Raw genomic sequence first — 16,637 nt, 5'->3', positions numbered from 1 at the left:
TTTTGAAAGATGAAGCTCGCGATTATGGTAAGGGGCGTTACATTTCCGACGAGTGCTTGCGGTGTTCGGCCAATCACAATGCACTGGGTCAGCTGGCCAATCAGAGCAGACTGCGCTTGTCGGAAGGAGGGACTTTGTAGAAAACGAAGCGTTTGAGAGAAGCGGGGCATAGAGGACCTACAATAATGTACAGTATTTGAAAAATAGTGTGTTTTTTAAACATTAAAGCATGTCAACATATTCTGTTACACCAAATACACCAAATAATGATCTTTAAGAAAGCATCATATGACCCCTTTAAGCAGTATTCCTGGTTAAAAGCTATTTGGATTTTTCATTTCTGATTTCTCTTCTGATATTCTGTCTTTATTTATCCTGATTTACACTTTCCTACAAAAGTATTTGGAGACTTGCACTACTCTGAATGTCATTTCATTAAACCAACCAAAAATCAAACAAAGTGTCAGTGTTTTTAAAAACAGAAAAATACCATGAATATACTTTTTACTCAGTAAAATAACATTTATAAATGGACATTTTTAGGAAATAAAATTCTTTAAAAGAATATGCTTGCGCAAAGTGCAAACTATAGTGCATGCTAATTGCATTTAAATGAAAATGCATTATGCTAATTTATATTAAATGCAATTAGTTTAACTCTTTAATGTTATCAGACCCACTTAAATAGGACTCAAGTACGTCTTTGTGTACTTTCACCATTCTAATTTCTTTGAGACAGTTAAAGTGCCAAATCAACTAACAATTATTTATGGTAAATTGAAATTGCAGTTGAATCTTTAAACAAATTTGTATTTACACATTTGTAGTGATGTTACAATTTAGTACATTTAAAAAACTTTAAATGTAATATCCAATAAACAACAGAGCTAAAATTATAATCAAGTGCTTTACATGTGCTTTAGTATGTTAGTCAACACATCAAAACAGGTGTACTTCAACTCACAACAAAAGATCATATGATTTAAAATACATTTTAAATGACATTTTAAAGTAAAATGTTTAATGTGACATTATTATAAAGTTCAATTTTTAAAAAGTCTACTTAAGTGTGATAAGAACGTCATAAAAGTAAGTATACTTAAGTGGTGTTTTACTTCAATTGTATATTATGTGCAAGTACAGTTTTTTTATATATATACTTTTAGGATTTGAAGTACACTACAAGTGCACATTCAATACAATTATGCACAGTTATTTTTTTTTACAAGAGTAGTCTAACATAAGTACAATTAAGTTCTAGAAATGTCCTCTGAACCGATTTCTTTTAGTCATTTTTGTTTTCAACTGCTTACACACATTGAAGTACACTACAAGTGCACATTCAATACAATTATGCACACTTCACAAGAGGATAATAGTTAGGTAACACTTTATTTCGAGTCCACTTTAGACATTCTATTAACAGTAAGTAACTTTGCAACTACATGTCAACTAGCAGTTAGTAGAGTATTAGTAGACTGTCTGCTTAATATCTTCTAACACTTTCTTTGTCAACTTATTCTACTAACCCTAAACCTACCCTAACAGTCTACTCTGAGAGTTAGTAGACATGTAGTTGCAAATTAATGAGAATTAGTTGACATGTAGTTACAAAGTTACTTATAGTTAGTAGAATGTCTAAAGTGGACTATCGAAATAAAGTGTAACCAATAGTTACAGTAATGTGATTCTCTACACCTGTGGTTCCTCTGCTAGAACTTGAGGAGGACCAATTTCATAAATCCACTAAAAATCACCACCTAATTAAAAGACATTAAGCAAAAACGCAGCAAAGTGCCGCAAAATTATCCTGCGGCATTTGAGTGCAGATGACACTGCCTTTAATATTTTAATGCATTGACATTCACACATTTTTATTCAGGTTTTACTGCCCAAATACTTGTTGTGACCAGCAGATTAATCATATGAAAAGATGTGTTAGTGGAATTCCACTGTCTTTAGTGCAAATGTTTGCAATGACCCCTGAATTTGCCCCCTTTGTAGTGTGGTTTCTTCAAGCGGGCCCAGAAGGACGAGTATGATGCCGCTTTGCACAAAGCTGAGATTCACACTCAGGCCTCAGACAAGCAGTCCACTGAGGCCTAGCTCTCCTTACCAGGGTAAAACCCGATCGCTGCAGCAAATTGGTGTCTGCATGACATGTGGCCTAATTTACTAACTCATCCTGTGCTTTGACAAAAGGAAGGGACAGACACATGCTGCACAGCGTGCTTTGCTCTTTCCGCGTGAAGCTCGGTTTTGTTTTGTATTGGTGTCGATGGATGTGCTTCTTCGTGTCCTGTTTTGTCAAGCATGTCCCCTCTCTCTGTGTTCTCCAAAGCACGTAAACGCATAATGGTTTTTAAATCGAGTCTTGGAACGATGCTTAATGTGTTTCTGTTCTTTCGCCGTCAGTGTGGATTTTTCAAACGTTCCAAATACGAGGACAGCATTCCGAAATATCACGCGGTGAGGATTCGTAAGGAGACACGTCTCTTGAAAGATGGAGAGGACATGTTAGATGCCTTGGAGAAGAAGCAATGGATGACCACATGGAATGAGAACGAGAGCTACTCATGAGACTGTCTCTGCATTTTCTGTGGAAGTCCATCTCTGCAAGTCTGTGAGCCCACTGTTATAGAGAGACATGGAGATGCCATAGGTTTCTGGTAACTAAAGGGTAAAGACTGACTCTTGGATATCTCTGGGCTTTTGTTTTGCAATGCCACCCCTTAAAAAGTGTTTGTATACTTTTGGAAGATGCATGAGATGCCAAGACTGAATTGTTTTGATTGTTGATTTTTTTTTTAATGTAAATATTTTACAATGCAGTTTATTTATTTTGTCTTGTAATTTTTTACTAAGATGCCTACTGTGCACGAACTGCCCAAAGATTATTTTCCATGTCTTTTCAGTAACTGTAAATTAGATTGAATGTCAGATTGGGTGTCAAAAGAGAAAAAATAAACGAGTCAGTGGGTTACTACTGAAAAATGGTGTTAGACCCAAAACGCTTTGACAACACATCTGCATAATTTGATGTATTTTTAACATGCCACATCTCTAGAATGCTCACAAAATCTAACATTTTCTTGCTAACCGTCATATTTGAACTTTGTTGCCATCTGTTGGCATTAAAGGGGCTTTCAGCAGTTCTCCAGTAGTTCTGCTACAGGGTTGCCAGGTTTTCACAACAAAACCAGCCCAAGTGCTACTCAAAACTAGCCCAATCAACACATCAATATCCTATGGGCCTAAGGACATTTTCTTGATTAAATATGAATGAAATTAATAGCCCTGAGTACACTGTCAAAAAAAAGTGCAAAGTTTTTACTTTCAGAGGTACAACAGCTTGTCATTGGCGCAGTACTTCTTTACCACTAAGGGTCCATATTAGTTTCATAAGAGCACATATTACTTCAGAAAAGGTACATATTACTACTCTAAGGTATATGAACCCTCTGAGGGTTAAAGAAGGTCCAAAGGTGTCCATTTGAGGGTACTGACCTAATGACAAGCTGTTGTACCCCTAACATTTATTTCTGACAGTGTACCTAATTGCTGTATAGATCTTGTACTAACATTTTTTTCTACATAGCCATTTCTTTGTAGCCAGTCCTCTGCTATAGTCTTAAATGACAAACGGATCAAATATTATCAGAGACCCAAATAAAAATCGCTTTTTGGTATCCCTTACGAAACAAAAAAATATACGCTAATATACTGCAATATATTACATAACACATTTCCATATATTGGAAACTAGTGCTTATATAACTAGTGCCATCTGAGGGTTGCCACCCCCCCTTTAAAAATATGATTAAAAACCAGTCTGTGTATTGTAAATAATGTTTTATACTTTAAATAATTGTTTAAGTAGTAAAACAACACAGGGCAAAAATGCGTTTTAAGTTTAGAAACATTTTGAGTCTCCCCCTCCCTTGCCTCACAGTGCTTTGGTCCAAACGCCTGCTTTCCTCTTTTACATCACCCCCCCCCACACACACACACACACACACACACACACACAAGTGTGGTGAGAGAGAATAAAGTCAGTAGTTGTGGAACTCCAGTAAGTAAGGCTGTCAAGGCTAATTTATTCACTTAAACATTTGATGAAGTGATTATTTTCTCTTTAATACAGATGAGTTGCTATGTTAGCAATAATAACGTTACCTGCTTGATGGAAAGGGTTGTCAGGTTTTTTACAACAAAACCCTCCCAATTGCTACCCAAAACTAGCCCAAACTAACCGCGTTTTGAGAGGGTCCCCCGGTAAAAATCGCGTTCCGGGGGCTAAAATACACGTTATTGGGGTCGCTTCAAACTTCAGACATGAAAAACAACCCACAGCAACAGTGAAAAAGTAGCCCAATTCCACGGGAAAACCGCAGACTTGGCAACACTGTGACGAGTCAAGTCGGTCGCGTAGCTCGGTCTATTGACAGGTCAGCGCGGCGCGAACACTTTAATACCGCGCTGCTTCATCCCACTTTTGGTGTGTTTGGCTTCCCATACACAAGCGCCGTCACGGCGCGACTACAACAGCTTGACGTTGTCTAATTTGGCACAGTCTCCCTGCTGCACTAATAGTAGTAAGGCTGTCCTCTGTGTATACATATCCATACAGTTTATGATCACAACAACAACAACGTTTGTCAGGCATCTACATTGTCATCTGAGGAGATTACAAAGATTAAACAAGTGTTTTTTAAACTCTAAAACATGAAATGTGGAGTTATCTGCTTTTGCTATAAAACAAACTTTTAATATGTAAAAAAAAAAAACATACTTTCAGTGAACTTTAATTTAGTAAATTACCTGTACTTGTTTAAGTTATTATTACTTAATCAAAACAACCCAACTGCACTTTGATATTACTTGGAATGTGCAATAAAAAACCTTAGTTTCTGGAAAAAAATATCGGTTATTTTTATAGTTATTGGTTTTTGCAAATGAACTCTTCATATATATATATACACATATACACACACACACACACACACACACACACACACACACACAGTGTTGGGAAGTAACTAGTTACATGTAACGGAATTACGTAATTTAATTACAAAATAAAAGTAACTGTAATCAGTAACAGTTACTGAGGAAAAAAAATGTGTAATTAAATTGCAGTTACTTATGAAAATGTTAAGGATTACAAAGGGTGTTACATCTGAATTTTTCACACACTCCCACATACAGATTTAATTGATTTATTTTATAAATTGCAGCGACTGCTCTAAAATATGAAACACCAATGTTTCAGGAGTTTATAACATGCTTATTTGATAACTCCTTTATTTCCTATATGGGTTTATGTATATGCTTTATTTTTTAAGATTAACAGTTTTTTTTCCCAAGGCACTATTAAAGTCCAGTGTTTCCTGTCATAGCTATGCAAAGATTTGATTTCAAAAACAGTATCATAGCTATTAAACTGTCTTGTTATGACTTTGAGACCATTCTGAGGTTAAATATAGATTTAAAGTCAGTCTGATTTTGTGGTGGCTGTGCTTCAAACGGGACATCGGATGCCCATTTTCCACAAGTTGGTATGATTCTTTAGGGTCTTCTTGAAATGGTTTCAGTGGTCGTGTATAACAACACCCTTTTTACCTTGTCAAAAACAGCTCTGTTCACAGCGACTCGTTTCGGTGCATATCTCTTTACATGCTAATAAGCTATAGCCCCCCTAAAAATGGCCCAGCAACGCCCATGGTGAGACTTACTTCTTCTGGAGGTGCAGCTGGATCACGAACAATGGGTACCGATCCATCCTTGAGTTTTAACTTTTTAACAAAACCTGCCTTGAATTGTCCCTAGTTCAGAAAGCAGTCAAGAGAAAAATTATTTGTGCACACCTAAATGAATTTAGGTGTATTCGGTGGCGCATTACCATCAAAATCCAAAACTAATCCACTTCGTCCTCAGTCGCTCTGATGTCGGGAGAAAAATAGGACTCCTATATTCTTCTACATCCAATTACAAAACACCTGCATTGCTTACAAGACATTGTTGTCGCTACAGCTGCTCAAGCGTGGAGAAAATGACGGACTTCGTACAACTGGCTGAGTGCGGAAATATGCTAATACGGGACAGTATGTCAGCGGTCGTGGTCGTGAAAATCAAAATGGCTTGATAATTGAGACTGTTTAGGTTTTTAGGGGATTTAAAAAAAGGAGTGAATGGATTTTTATCATTGTAGGGTGGTTGTGTCCACACACTGCTAAGACACATTTATATGCAAATGAAGATATTTTGCATCCAATGTCTCCTTTAAAATTAAATTATTATAATCTTCAAGTGATGAAGGATTTCAAAAGTCTGACAGTAATCATTGTTCAGTACTACTGTAAGGTTATCCCTGCCTGCTTTACATGTTTGAAAATGATTAAACGTTAGAAATTTAGAAAAGTAATCAAATATAATCAGTTACATTACTTTAATAAAGTAATTGAAAAGTTACACTACTTATTACATTTTAAGTAGGGTAATATGTAACCTATTACATTTCCAAAGTAACCTTCCCAACACTGTGTGTGTGTGTGTGTGTATATATATATATATATACTTGACCATGTTTTGAACGTCCAGAAAACATAGTTTAAAAATAATGTTTTCGTAAGAACTTTAAAATGCATTAAAATCATAGGCTGTAATTATTGCTACCCTGATGTCTATGTAGGCAGTTCAGCACGGTTTGATACACAGCCACCATCTTTAACTCAATGAGTTTCGCTTAATTTTTAAACACGTAATAGGCTATGTTACGAGAAGTCGAACAATAACATTAATTTCCATTTGTCGAAATCTGAAAGTTAAATTACGACCTCACACCAAATTCTCTCAATCAATCGTGATTAAAGACTCAGGAATGCGATACCTCTCAAATGTAAATGTTCAAACTCCTCACCGATTCTCTGAAGAAAAATAAACCCGATCACCATTAGCAACGGGTGCCAGTTAAACTCAGCGGCTCCTCCGTCCCAGCCGAGCCCCTCTCTGTAAAGCAAAACCCCTGGTTAAAGGGTTAGTTCACCCAAAAATGAAAATTTGCTTGTGTTTTACTCACCCTTGAGGCATCCTAGGTGTATATGACTTTCTTCTTTCAGACGAATCCAGTCGGAGTTATATTAAAAATTGTCCTGGCTATCCCAAGCTGTATCATTGCAGTCAGCGGGTGTTGCAGTTGAACAGTCCACAAGTCGTCAAATAAAGCGCGCCTCACACGGCTTTGGGGGGGGGGGGGGGGGGTGAATAAAGGCCTTCTGTAGCGAATCCATGTGTTTTTGTTAAAAAATATCCATATTTCAAATGTAATAAACACTTCACTTCTCTCTCACTATCTAACTGTGGTACGCGTAAGACACGCGGCGTTGCGTGATTAGTGACGAACGCGGAGAGAGAACAAAACAAAACGCTTCCTTTGCTCATATAAACAAACTCGCGAGACTAGCATAGCTCAGAGGCGCGCGTGCTGCGCATACGTCATACGCCTTCCGCCGGAATGGCTTCTGCATATGAAAGATAACGGAAGTGAGAGAAACGTGTTTATTACATTTGAAATATGGATATTTTTCTTACAAAAATGCATGGATTCACTACAGGAGGCCTTTATTCACTCCCTGGAGCCGTGTGAAGCACTTTTTATTATGAATGCGCGAGCTTTATTTGATGACTTGTGGACTGTTCAACTGCAACACCTGCTGACTGCAATGATAGAGCTTGGAATAGCCAGGACAATTTTTAATATAACTACGACTGGATTTGTCAAGTCAAGTAAAGTCAAGTTTATTTGTACAGCGCTTTTCACGATACAAATCATTGCAAAGCAACTTCACAACAAATTAAGTTTCTACAATATTGGTGACTGTCAGTTAATGTACATATGGCAGAAATGTACGGAAAAATCAATTTGAGACGTAATAAAACAGATGATGAACACTATTAACAGCAATTATTATATGATGCAATCAAACTTATAGCAAAATGTGGTAGTTCTGTATGTTGTTTCAGGGTTGGCATCATCTGAGGTCCTCTGAGGGGTTGGCATGATCTCTTCTCAGGTGTTCTGGATCCAGACTGAAGCTTGTGTAAGTCCTAGTTACCACGGGATGTCAATCCCAGCAGAAACAGAGAAACAAATAGAGACATAATTAGAGTAGCTACTGTTCCAACCAAGCAAAATTTATCTGTTTAACCCAAACTAAAGAATAATAATGTGCATTTGATCAGATATAACTGCAGTAAAAGATTATGAGATGCACATGACCCTCGTGTGCCATTGACAGCACCCGCCCCCTAAGGGACAGAGTTTGGTTTGACTGCTCGGTGCCCCCGTGCAATGCATGACTCACCCTAACATGTCAGTTCTGCCCTGACTCGGAAGAAAGGTGTCAGGTCAGCGCTTACCCGAGCTGGCCAGCCGTTCTGAATGTAGGTGCTCAGGGTAACGAAGAGTGGGTCTGCTGCAGACTCTTGCTTAAGTTCTTCAAGAGACACTGCGGCATTCTTTTAGGAAATCTGTATATGGCCCTGGTGGTCTATACACAGTAGCCAGAGCAAGAGATACGATAGATTTATTTTGCATATCTGACAGTGTAACTGTTATGTTCAACAAAAACACATAAAAACAAAGCTTCGGGGTGAATGCTAGTTTACTCAAGGAACTTCAGCGGCAACAGCAACGGAATATGGTACAACTGTATAGCCTGCACATCAGCATGACTTCAAGACAGTATTACTACAACAGATAATAACAACGAGGAACTGGTTAGCAACCACAACATTTTCCCCCCTCCCACCAAGCTTAAGTTTTTTTTCTGGTTTAATCACGATCAGATTTTTTCTAGATCCTGAATTCAATTAATATTTTGACCTCACTATTCGGGGAACAGACACAGTCTTTATAGATTGTACAGCGCAAGTACTTCTATCATTTAAGCGGGTAGAACACAAGTCATCAGGGCAGTTATTTAAGATTTGACTTACTAGTCATATGGTGCGTAGCGTCCTGGAGATGTTGTCCGACATGAGTTATGCTCCGACTCTGCTGGGGTGCAGGCCATCAGCGCGAAAAAGCCTTGGACGCTCCCAGAAAAGATTCCAAGCCATCAGCGCGAAACAGCCTAGGACGCTCCCAGAAAAGATTCCAGTTATTAACAAAGAGCAGTTTCTGTTCTTTACACCATGACAATAAACATTCATTTAAAGCAAAAAGCCTACTGAACTTTTCGTGTCCTCGTCGATACGTGGGAAGCGGTCCTGACACGATGATCGTCGTCGCGGGCGATGTGCGGCGCACCGTCTCGATCAGGCTCCTGAAGTCCCTCTTCAGTGTCTCCGTCTTCCGCATTTTGGTGTCGTTAACCCCCGCGTGAAGCACGACCACTCCGGGGCCCTCGTCGCCCTTCAGTATCATGGGTATCTGCGCAGAAACATCGAGAACACGAGCACCAGGGAAACAGTGAGTGTGCACTTTACCTTCAGCTAATGTAGCACGGACGTGCCGGACGATGGAGTCTCTGATGATCACTGCGTCACGTTCCGTCTCGGTTCCGGGTGGAGATCTCGAAGACCGGAGGCGGCGGAGGGGGAGAGAAGAAGAAAGTCATATACACAAATGATGCTTCGAGGGTGAGTAAAACAGTCTAATTTTAATTTTTGGGTGAACTAACTCTTTAAAGTGAATGTGACCGACACAAACCCGAGCGCCAGAGTGAAGAGAAGGAGAAAGTGCTTGTAGTGCTCCATCCTCGCAGTCTGCTGGAAACTCATCCGACTACAGCAGAGCAAGGCACGAGACCCGTCGGACGGGGGCTGGGTCACTTTTGCACTTTCTCACCCAAATAAGAGGCACTGTCTTAAACCCTAGTATTGCTGGGAGTAAAAATGCTAGTGTAGGATGATGCCTGTCATACCCAAAAATGCAGTCTAGGTAGGAGGCACACTAGGTTTTGACCTTAAGTATAGATGATGGCCAGAAATACTGTCCAGGTTTTGAACTTCACTATAAAGTTATGATGTCCACAAATTCTGTCTAGATAGGCAGCTCACTAGATTTTAACCTAAAGTATGATCCATACATAAAATGCTACTTGTTAAGTCCATAATGCCCAATAACACTTTATATTTTATGGGCACAATGTGTTTAATTTTAGACCTATGATATGCCCCATAATGCTGTCTAGGTAGGCAGCTCAGTAGGTTTTGGGACGGAGACTTCTTTCTTTTCCTTTTTTTTTTAAAAATTCCAACAGAATTTTGTTACTAACCACATTAAACTTACACAACATCACTAGTTTCACAATGATGACAAGAGAGTATTTGTCACAAACTAGTCTTTATTAGTAAAGTTACAAGTAGATAAAATAACTGAATAGAAAAGTCTTTCAAGTTAAATTCCATCAACAAATAAATATGTTTGTCCAGGGCCATTATTTTTCAAGCCAAATGACAGTGTGAACGATTCATCTGTTTAAAAACTAATATATTTTGCTTTCGAGTTCTCAAAAATCCACATTGAAAAATTTTTTTTTTTTTAGAAACACACTATAGTTCATTACTAATCATCACATACAGGAATTATGAAATGTGCTCATGGTTCATCCGAAGATCGTCTCTTCATTTTATAAACATGGCAGCAGTAGGAGTTATTTTTCTCCTGGACAGTGTGAATAATCGTGTCTCTATCAAAGTAAACCTCGTGACTGTAGGTCTGGAAAACAAAGCACAATTGATGTTGGGTTATGACAGATAGAGTGAATGATTTCTAAAAACAGAGACATTCGTTTAAATGTCATACCACATCCCATAGCTCTTTTAGAGGAACTCTCTTCATTAAAACCCCCGTCTTATTGTCATGTAGCCGTAGATGGGCCTGTCCTTCATCTTCAGTCTGAGTGATGTCTACCACAGCCAACAGATCAAGTTCATCTTCATACTTCACCATTCTGAATGTCTAGATAAGACCGGCAAGTTACTACATGTAAACGTCAAAGTATAAAACATAACAGACCTGCTCAGAGATGCACTAGAATGAGTTAACTCAATCAGCCACATCTATGCATTATTCCACTACATTATTTAAAAATTTAAGTTCCGGTTAGAATCTAAGATTGCTTTTATAGGGTTTGCCACATAAGAACATTTTTAAAGTGATAGTTCAGCTAAAAATAGTGCTGTCAAACGATTAATCGAAATTAATCGCATCCAAAATAAAAGTTGTTGTTTACATAATATATGAGTGTGTACGGTGTTATATGAACAAATATATACATGCAAATATTTTCAAAATACATACTGTATGTTTGTGTATTTATATACACATAATAAATATACACAGTAAACACATATATTATGTAAACAACTTATTTCAGATGCGATTCATCGCGATTAATCGTTTGACAGCACTAGCTAAAAATGAACATTTTGTCATCATTTACTCACCATCATGTTCCTATATTGTATGCATGCACGTAACCAGCTTCATATAAAGAGCTGGGTGATAATATAGTCAGGCAGTTGAAATTTGCTAAATAGTATATTTCACTTTATGTGAGTGCACTGTATGCATAAGAATCAAGTTGTATATAATATACACCCATCTTTATATATAAAGCTGCCTGATAATAGTTTAGATTTCTGCAACTATATAATCAAGAAAGAAACCTTGTAACTTGTTCTTCTATGGAACACAATAAATGTTCATAAAGTAAAAGCATACACTGATCAAGAAGGATTTTTTTTTTTTAAATGCTCTCTAAAAAAAACAACACAAATTTGACACATTTCACCAGGTTTGTCAGTTGGTTCTTGTATGCTACTTATTTTAATTATACCAATGTGAAATAAATAACACTATATGACCCACACAACTTTGTGGAAAGTGCAGCATGAACATTTTACACAAGTTCTGTTTTTGTGTCATACAAGTTTGGAAACAACATCAGGGTGAGTAAATAATGTTTTCATTTTTGGGTGAACTATTCCTTTGAGTGCCACAATAAACTCGTTAAGCTCCTTAGAATTCCAAAGATGCTCTGGTGCTTTAAAAACACTCAGACACCAATACACTGATCTGAAGAACCTAAAATGTAAAATCAAGATTTTTTTCTCACTCAGGAACTCTACAGATCAGCAATTCCTGATAAGAGGAGGGATGTTCTCTGCACCAATTTTCTACCAAAGAACTACCTAAGAAGCGTGATTTGCAGTACCTCCTGCGCAGGGTCATCGTCTAACAACTGGAATCTCCTTTTCACCGCACGGCCAGAAGACGTCACAATCACCTGAGGGGCCTGTGGGGAAGAAGAACCACTGATTACAAACCATCCTACTGTGCAGTAATGTTCTTTTAGTAATACGTATCAGCTGGTATTTCTGCTGAGTTTAAAAATGAAAACGTTCTAGTATTGATATTTCAGTAATATCCCATTGCTACTACAGCTGGTAATGAACCCATAGACAACATTTACTCTACTGTCACGAGCAGCGGTGATGGAGAAGTCGGTGACGATCTCGTTCTTCCAGTCACATCCTGTTTCAGCCATGATCTTCAGAACACTGGAAAAGACAAAATTGAAAACGACAATTATAGAGAAAAGTTGAGGGACTCAAACACTATTAGAAAAAAGTTCAAACGCTCACTGATGCTCCAGAAGGAAACACGATGCATTAAGAGCCGGGGGTGAAAACTTTTGAACAGGATGAAGATGTCCAAATTTTTCTTATTTTGTTGAAATATAATTTTTTTTCCATTTAGTACAGCCCTTCGGAAGCAACAGAAGATACTTGCATGCTGCCCGGGAAGACAAATTAAGTACAATTTACCTTGATCTTCAAATTCAGAATTTCATTTAATGCATCGCGTTTCCTTCTGGAGGATCAGTGAGCGTTTGAACCTTTTTTTATAGTTGTGTTGGAGTCCCTCAATTGTCCTCAATGTGAAAAGATGGATCTCAAAATAATGCAGTCACTGCCTGAAAGGGTTCAAATATGCAAAAGATTCTGGAAAACTGAAGAATCTGCAGGACATGGAGGATTTTTCTGAAGAACAGTGCTCAGTTTAACTGTTCAAAACAAACAAGGGACTCATGAACAACCACCACAAAACAAAAAAAACAGTCATAGGTCATCCAGGTAACCACACACAGTATTAAGAACCATGCAATTTGTATGGTCTCTCTTATTTTGTTAAAATTATTCACAGATTCTGCAAGGGCTTCCCAAACTTTCTCATCCCACTGTATGCTCACTTTATTGTGCTGGGCCCAGCATGCACAATTCGACCCGAGTCATCTGGGTGAAAAAAGATCCAGTCTGCTTCCAGAGAGTCACATTTCATGTCCTGGACGCCATTCTTAGCCTGATGTACAGATGACACATTACTTTATTAGACATACTTGCATATCCAATATCATATAAAGAGCTGGGTGATAATATGGTCACATTTTGCAATGAAATTAAAAAAACAGGCAGTTGAAATTTGCTATATAGTATGTATCTCTTTACGTGAGTGTACTGTATATGTACACATATGTGACCCTGGACCACAAAACCAGTCATAAGGGTCAATTTTTCGAAATTGAGATCATCTGAAGTCTGAATAAACAAGCTTTCCATTGATGTATGGTTTTGTTAGGATGGGACAATATTTGGCCGAGATATAACTATTCGAAAATCTGGAATCTGAGGGTGCAAAAAAAATCTAAATATTGAGAAAATCACCGTTAAAGTTGTCCAACAATCTACCTCATGAACTGTTAATGTTCTCATTGTGCAATTAAAGTATGTGCAATAACCTTATACTCATCACCCTAAATCCTAGTACATCCCTACAACTTTATTTGATTTTATTCTATTCCTATTCTATCTATAGCACACCTGTACATACAATTTATTCTTTTTTTGTGGTTTATATTTATGCATGTGTATTTTATTCACATCTTATTTTTATTATCTGTGTGTTGTTGTTGTTGTCTCTGTGTACTGGAAGCTTGTGACACTATAACAAATTCCTTGTATGTGCAAACATACTTGGCAATAAAGCTCTTTCCGATTCTGATTCTAACATCTTCATGGAACATGATCTTTACTTAATATCCTAATGATTTTTGGCATAAAATAAAAATCAATAATTTTGACCCATACAATGTATTTTTGGCTATTGCTACAAATATACCCCAGCGACTTAAGACTGCTTTTGTGCTCCAGGGTCACATATAAAGTTGTATATAATATACACCCAAGTTGAGCTGCGTGATAACGGTTTAGATTTCTGTAATGATACAACCAAGCAAAACTTTAATTAAACGCCACTTATGTCAATTATTGAAGATAAGTATAGAACCAATGGTTATTTTAGTACCAAAGTTTTACTGTGTAATTTTATAAGCAACATAAGAGATAAACCTAATATTGTTTGTCTAGCCTTGCCTCAAGCGTTTAATATTATATCTACCCATAAAAGATGATAATTTGAACTAAAATGCAATATGTGGGTAACAGACACGCATTAACTCTCACTGCATGTCCACACTCTAAATATATTGCAGCTTGGCTTTTTTTTGTAGGACTGATTTTCCTAAGAATATCTGCAGGAATGAGAGTATTGACCAGCGCCCCGTCTGTGATAGAGCAGATATGATGGGTTCCTCTGTGTCTCTTGTGGTTGGGGGTGTAGATGTAGTGCCAGGGATGACCTCCGATCTGAACCCCGTCCTCAAAGTATGACATCTCAAACAATACGGGAGGACACTCTGTAGAGAGAAGTATTGACAACCCACATGAAAACATTGTTTTTCTGTAACTGTCACACCATCTAAACAACGCCGAAAGCACTCTACAAAATCTTCTCATACTTAAAGGTAATACGTGCAATTGTTTTGAATTTTTTTCTTAACTTACTCAAAGAGTCAATTACAAGTAAGCCATTCTTCAACTGGTTCCCTTTAGAAAGTGTAAACATTAGGAAGCACATCATGCACATATATTATAGTGTTTGTAATCATGAACTCAATGGTAAGAAAAAAAAGTTTGTAGGCTCATGTTATGGCTTTGGACTGTCAGAGTGAGAGATTGCTCTGTTCTCAACACAATGGGAATAAAATACATGAGGCATGGGCTTCTGAATGTAAAATAAATGATGCTGGAAATAACCGCACAAGTCTGATGCTTTCAGCTAAGCTACAGACGGATTGTGATTTTAAATGTCACATTTTTAAACATTTGTGTGAATCTCACAAAACATGTCAAAAGAGATACAAAGTTATATTTTACATGAACAGAAATCACGCATTTAAGTTTTGATACTTGATATTTTCAGCTTTATTTTACAAATAGTGGAGGTTACTACAGTTTTCTTTTTTTTAACTGTATATAAGATACCAGACACCCACCGTGAATGTGAATGTTGACTGGAATACCATATGGAGCTTCTCCCACAATTCCTTTCAGCTCAGACTGCTGTCCCAAAGCCAACTCCTCATTTCTAAACTGAAGTGAAAAGAACACATATGATATAATTACCAAACAATACGGCCAATAAATCAAACAATCATAAAAAACAATAACGCTTCCACTACCTTATTAACAATGTACTCAAAACTGTAAAGTCTGACGTGTTTTGAGCTGTGTGACACAGCTAACACTCCCTGTGACAGCAGCACGTCCACAGCAGTCTTCCCAAACACCTGAACACAACACAAGCCACTTAGACAAATTCATTCAACTGAAAATGCTCCAACTATCTACAGAACAAAAATGACCATTTATTGAAACTAAGCTGCGAGAAATACCTGTTCTGAACAAAATTAACATTATAATGTAAGTTAGTGCTGTCAAACGATTAATCGCATCCAAAATAAAAGTTTGTGTTTACATAATGTAATGGTGTGTACTGTGTATGTTACATGCATGTAAATATTTAAGAAACATATTATATTATATATAAAATATTTACATTTATTTATAATATAAATTATATATATATATATATATATATATAAATACGTAAATATTTTTTTTATATATATATATTTATGTGATTGCATTTATATACTGTATACATAATAAATAAACAATACACACACATTTATTAAGTAAACACCAAAATAAAAGTTTGTGTTTACATAATGTAATGGTTTGTACTGTGTATGTGTTACATGCATGTAAATATTTAAGAAACATATTATATTATATGTAAAATATTTACATTTATTTATAATATAAATTATATATATATATATAAATACGTAAATATTTTTTTTATATATATATATTTATGTGATTGCATTTATATACTGTATACATAATAAATAAACAATACACACACATTTATTAAGTAAACACAAACTGTTATTTTAGATGTGATTAATCGTTTGACAACATTAATATAAGTGGAGATAAGTTTAAATAAATTGATAATAAATTATAAAAATGTATAAACTTTCAACAAAAAATAGATTTATTTGAATGTGGTAAAGCAGATATTACTTTTTTATTTATTTCCAGCATTCCTACAAGCTCCAGTGGAAAGACTTGAAAAACGGCCACACGCATGAGGATGCTATTATCAACACCAGCCTGAGAGCGAGAGAGAGAGAGAGAGAGGGAGAGAGAGAGAGAGAGAG

At 36.8% G+C, this 16,637-nt stretch overlaps 2 protein-coding genes across 2 annotated transcripts in view; one reads left to right on the top strand and one right to left on the bottom strand.

Moving 5' to 3' along the window:
- itga6a (integrin, alpha 6a) overlaps nt 1-2,915 on the top strand; it is a 32,332-nt gene extending 29,417 nt beyond the window's left edge. The window contains exon 25 of the mRNA XM_016294830.1: nt 2,416-2,915. Within this exon, the coding sequence (XP_016150316.1) occupies nt 2,416-2,580 (165 nt within the window). The 3' untranslated portion in view covers nt 2,581-2,915. The remainder of the gene's footprint in view (nt 1-2,415) is intronic.
- Nucleotides 2,916-10,313: 7,398 nt separating this feature from the next.
- The window catches only part of dcaf17 (ddb1 and cul4 associated factor 17), a 13,896-nt gene continuing 7,572 nt past the window's right edge, over nt 10,314-16,637 (bottom strand). The window contains exons 6-14 of the mRNA XM_016294829.1: nt 16,501-16,590; nt 15,591-15,698; nt 15,405-15,501; nt 14,623-14,765; nt 13,263-13,372; nt 12,483-12,570; nt 12,225-12,305; nt 10,811-10,966; nt 10,314-10,723 (exon numbers count right to left, since the gene is read on the bottom strand). Coding sequence (XP_016150315.1) covers nt 10,604-10,723; nt 10,811-10,966; nt 12,225-12,305; nt 12,483-12,570; nt 13,263-13,372; nt 14,623-14,765; nt 15,405-15,501; nt 15,591-15,698; nt 16,501-16,590 — 993 coding nt within the window. The 3' untranslated portion in view covers nt 10,314-10,603. The remainder of the gene's footprint in view (nt 10,724-10,810; nt 10,967-12,224; nt 12,306-12,482; nt 12,571-13,262; nt 13,373-14,622; nt 14,766-15,404; nt 15,502-15,590; nt 15,699-16,500; nt 16,591-16,637) is intronic.

Source organism: Sinocyclocheilus grahami, unplaced genomic scaffold (assembly GCF_001515645.1).
Source record: "Sinocyclocheilus grahami isolate Dianchi unplaced genomic scaffold, SAMN03320097.WGS_v1.1 scaffold324.1, whole genome shotgun sequence".
In the NCBI taxonomy this organism is placed as follows: domain Eukaryota; kingdom Metazoa; phylum Chordata; class Actinopteri; order Cypriniformes; family Cyprinidae; genus Sinocyclocheilus; species Sinocyclocheilus grahami.
Note: the sequence above shows the minus strand (reverse complement) of the source record. Positions and strands in the feature narration are given on the sequence as shown.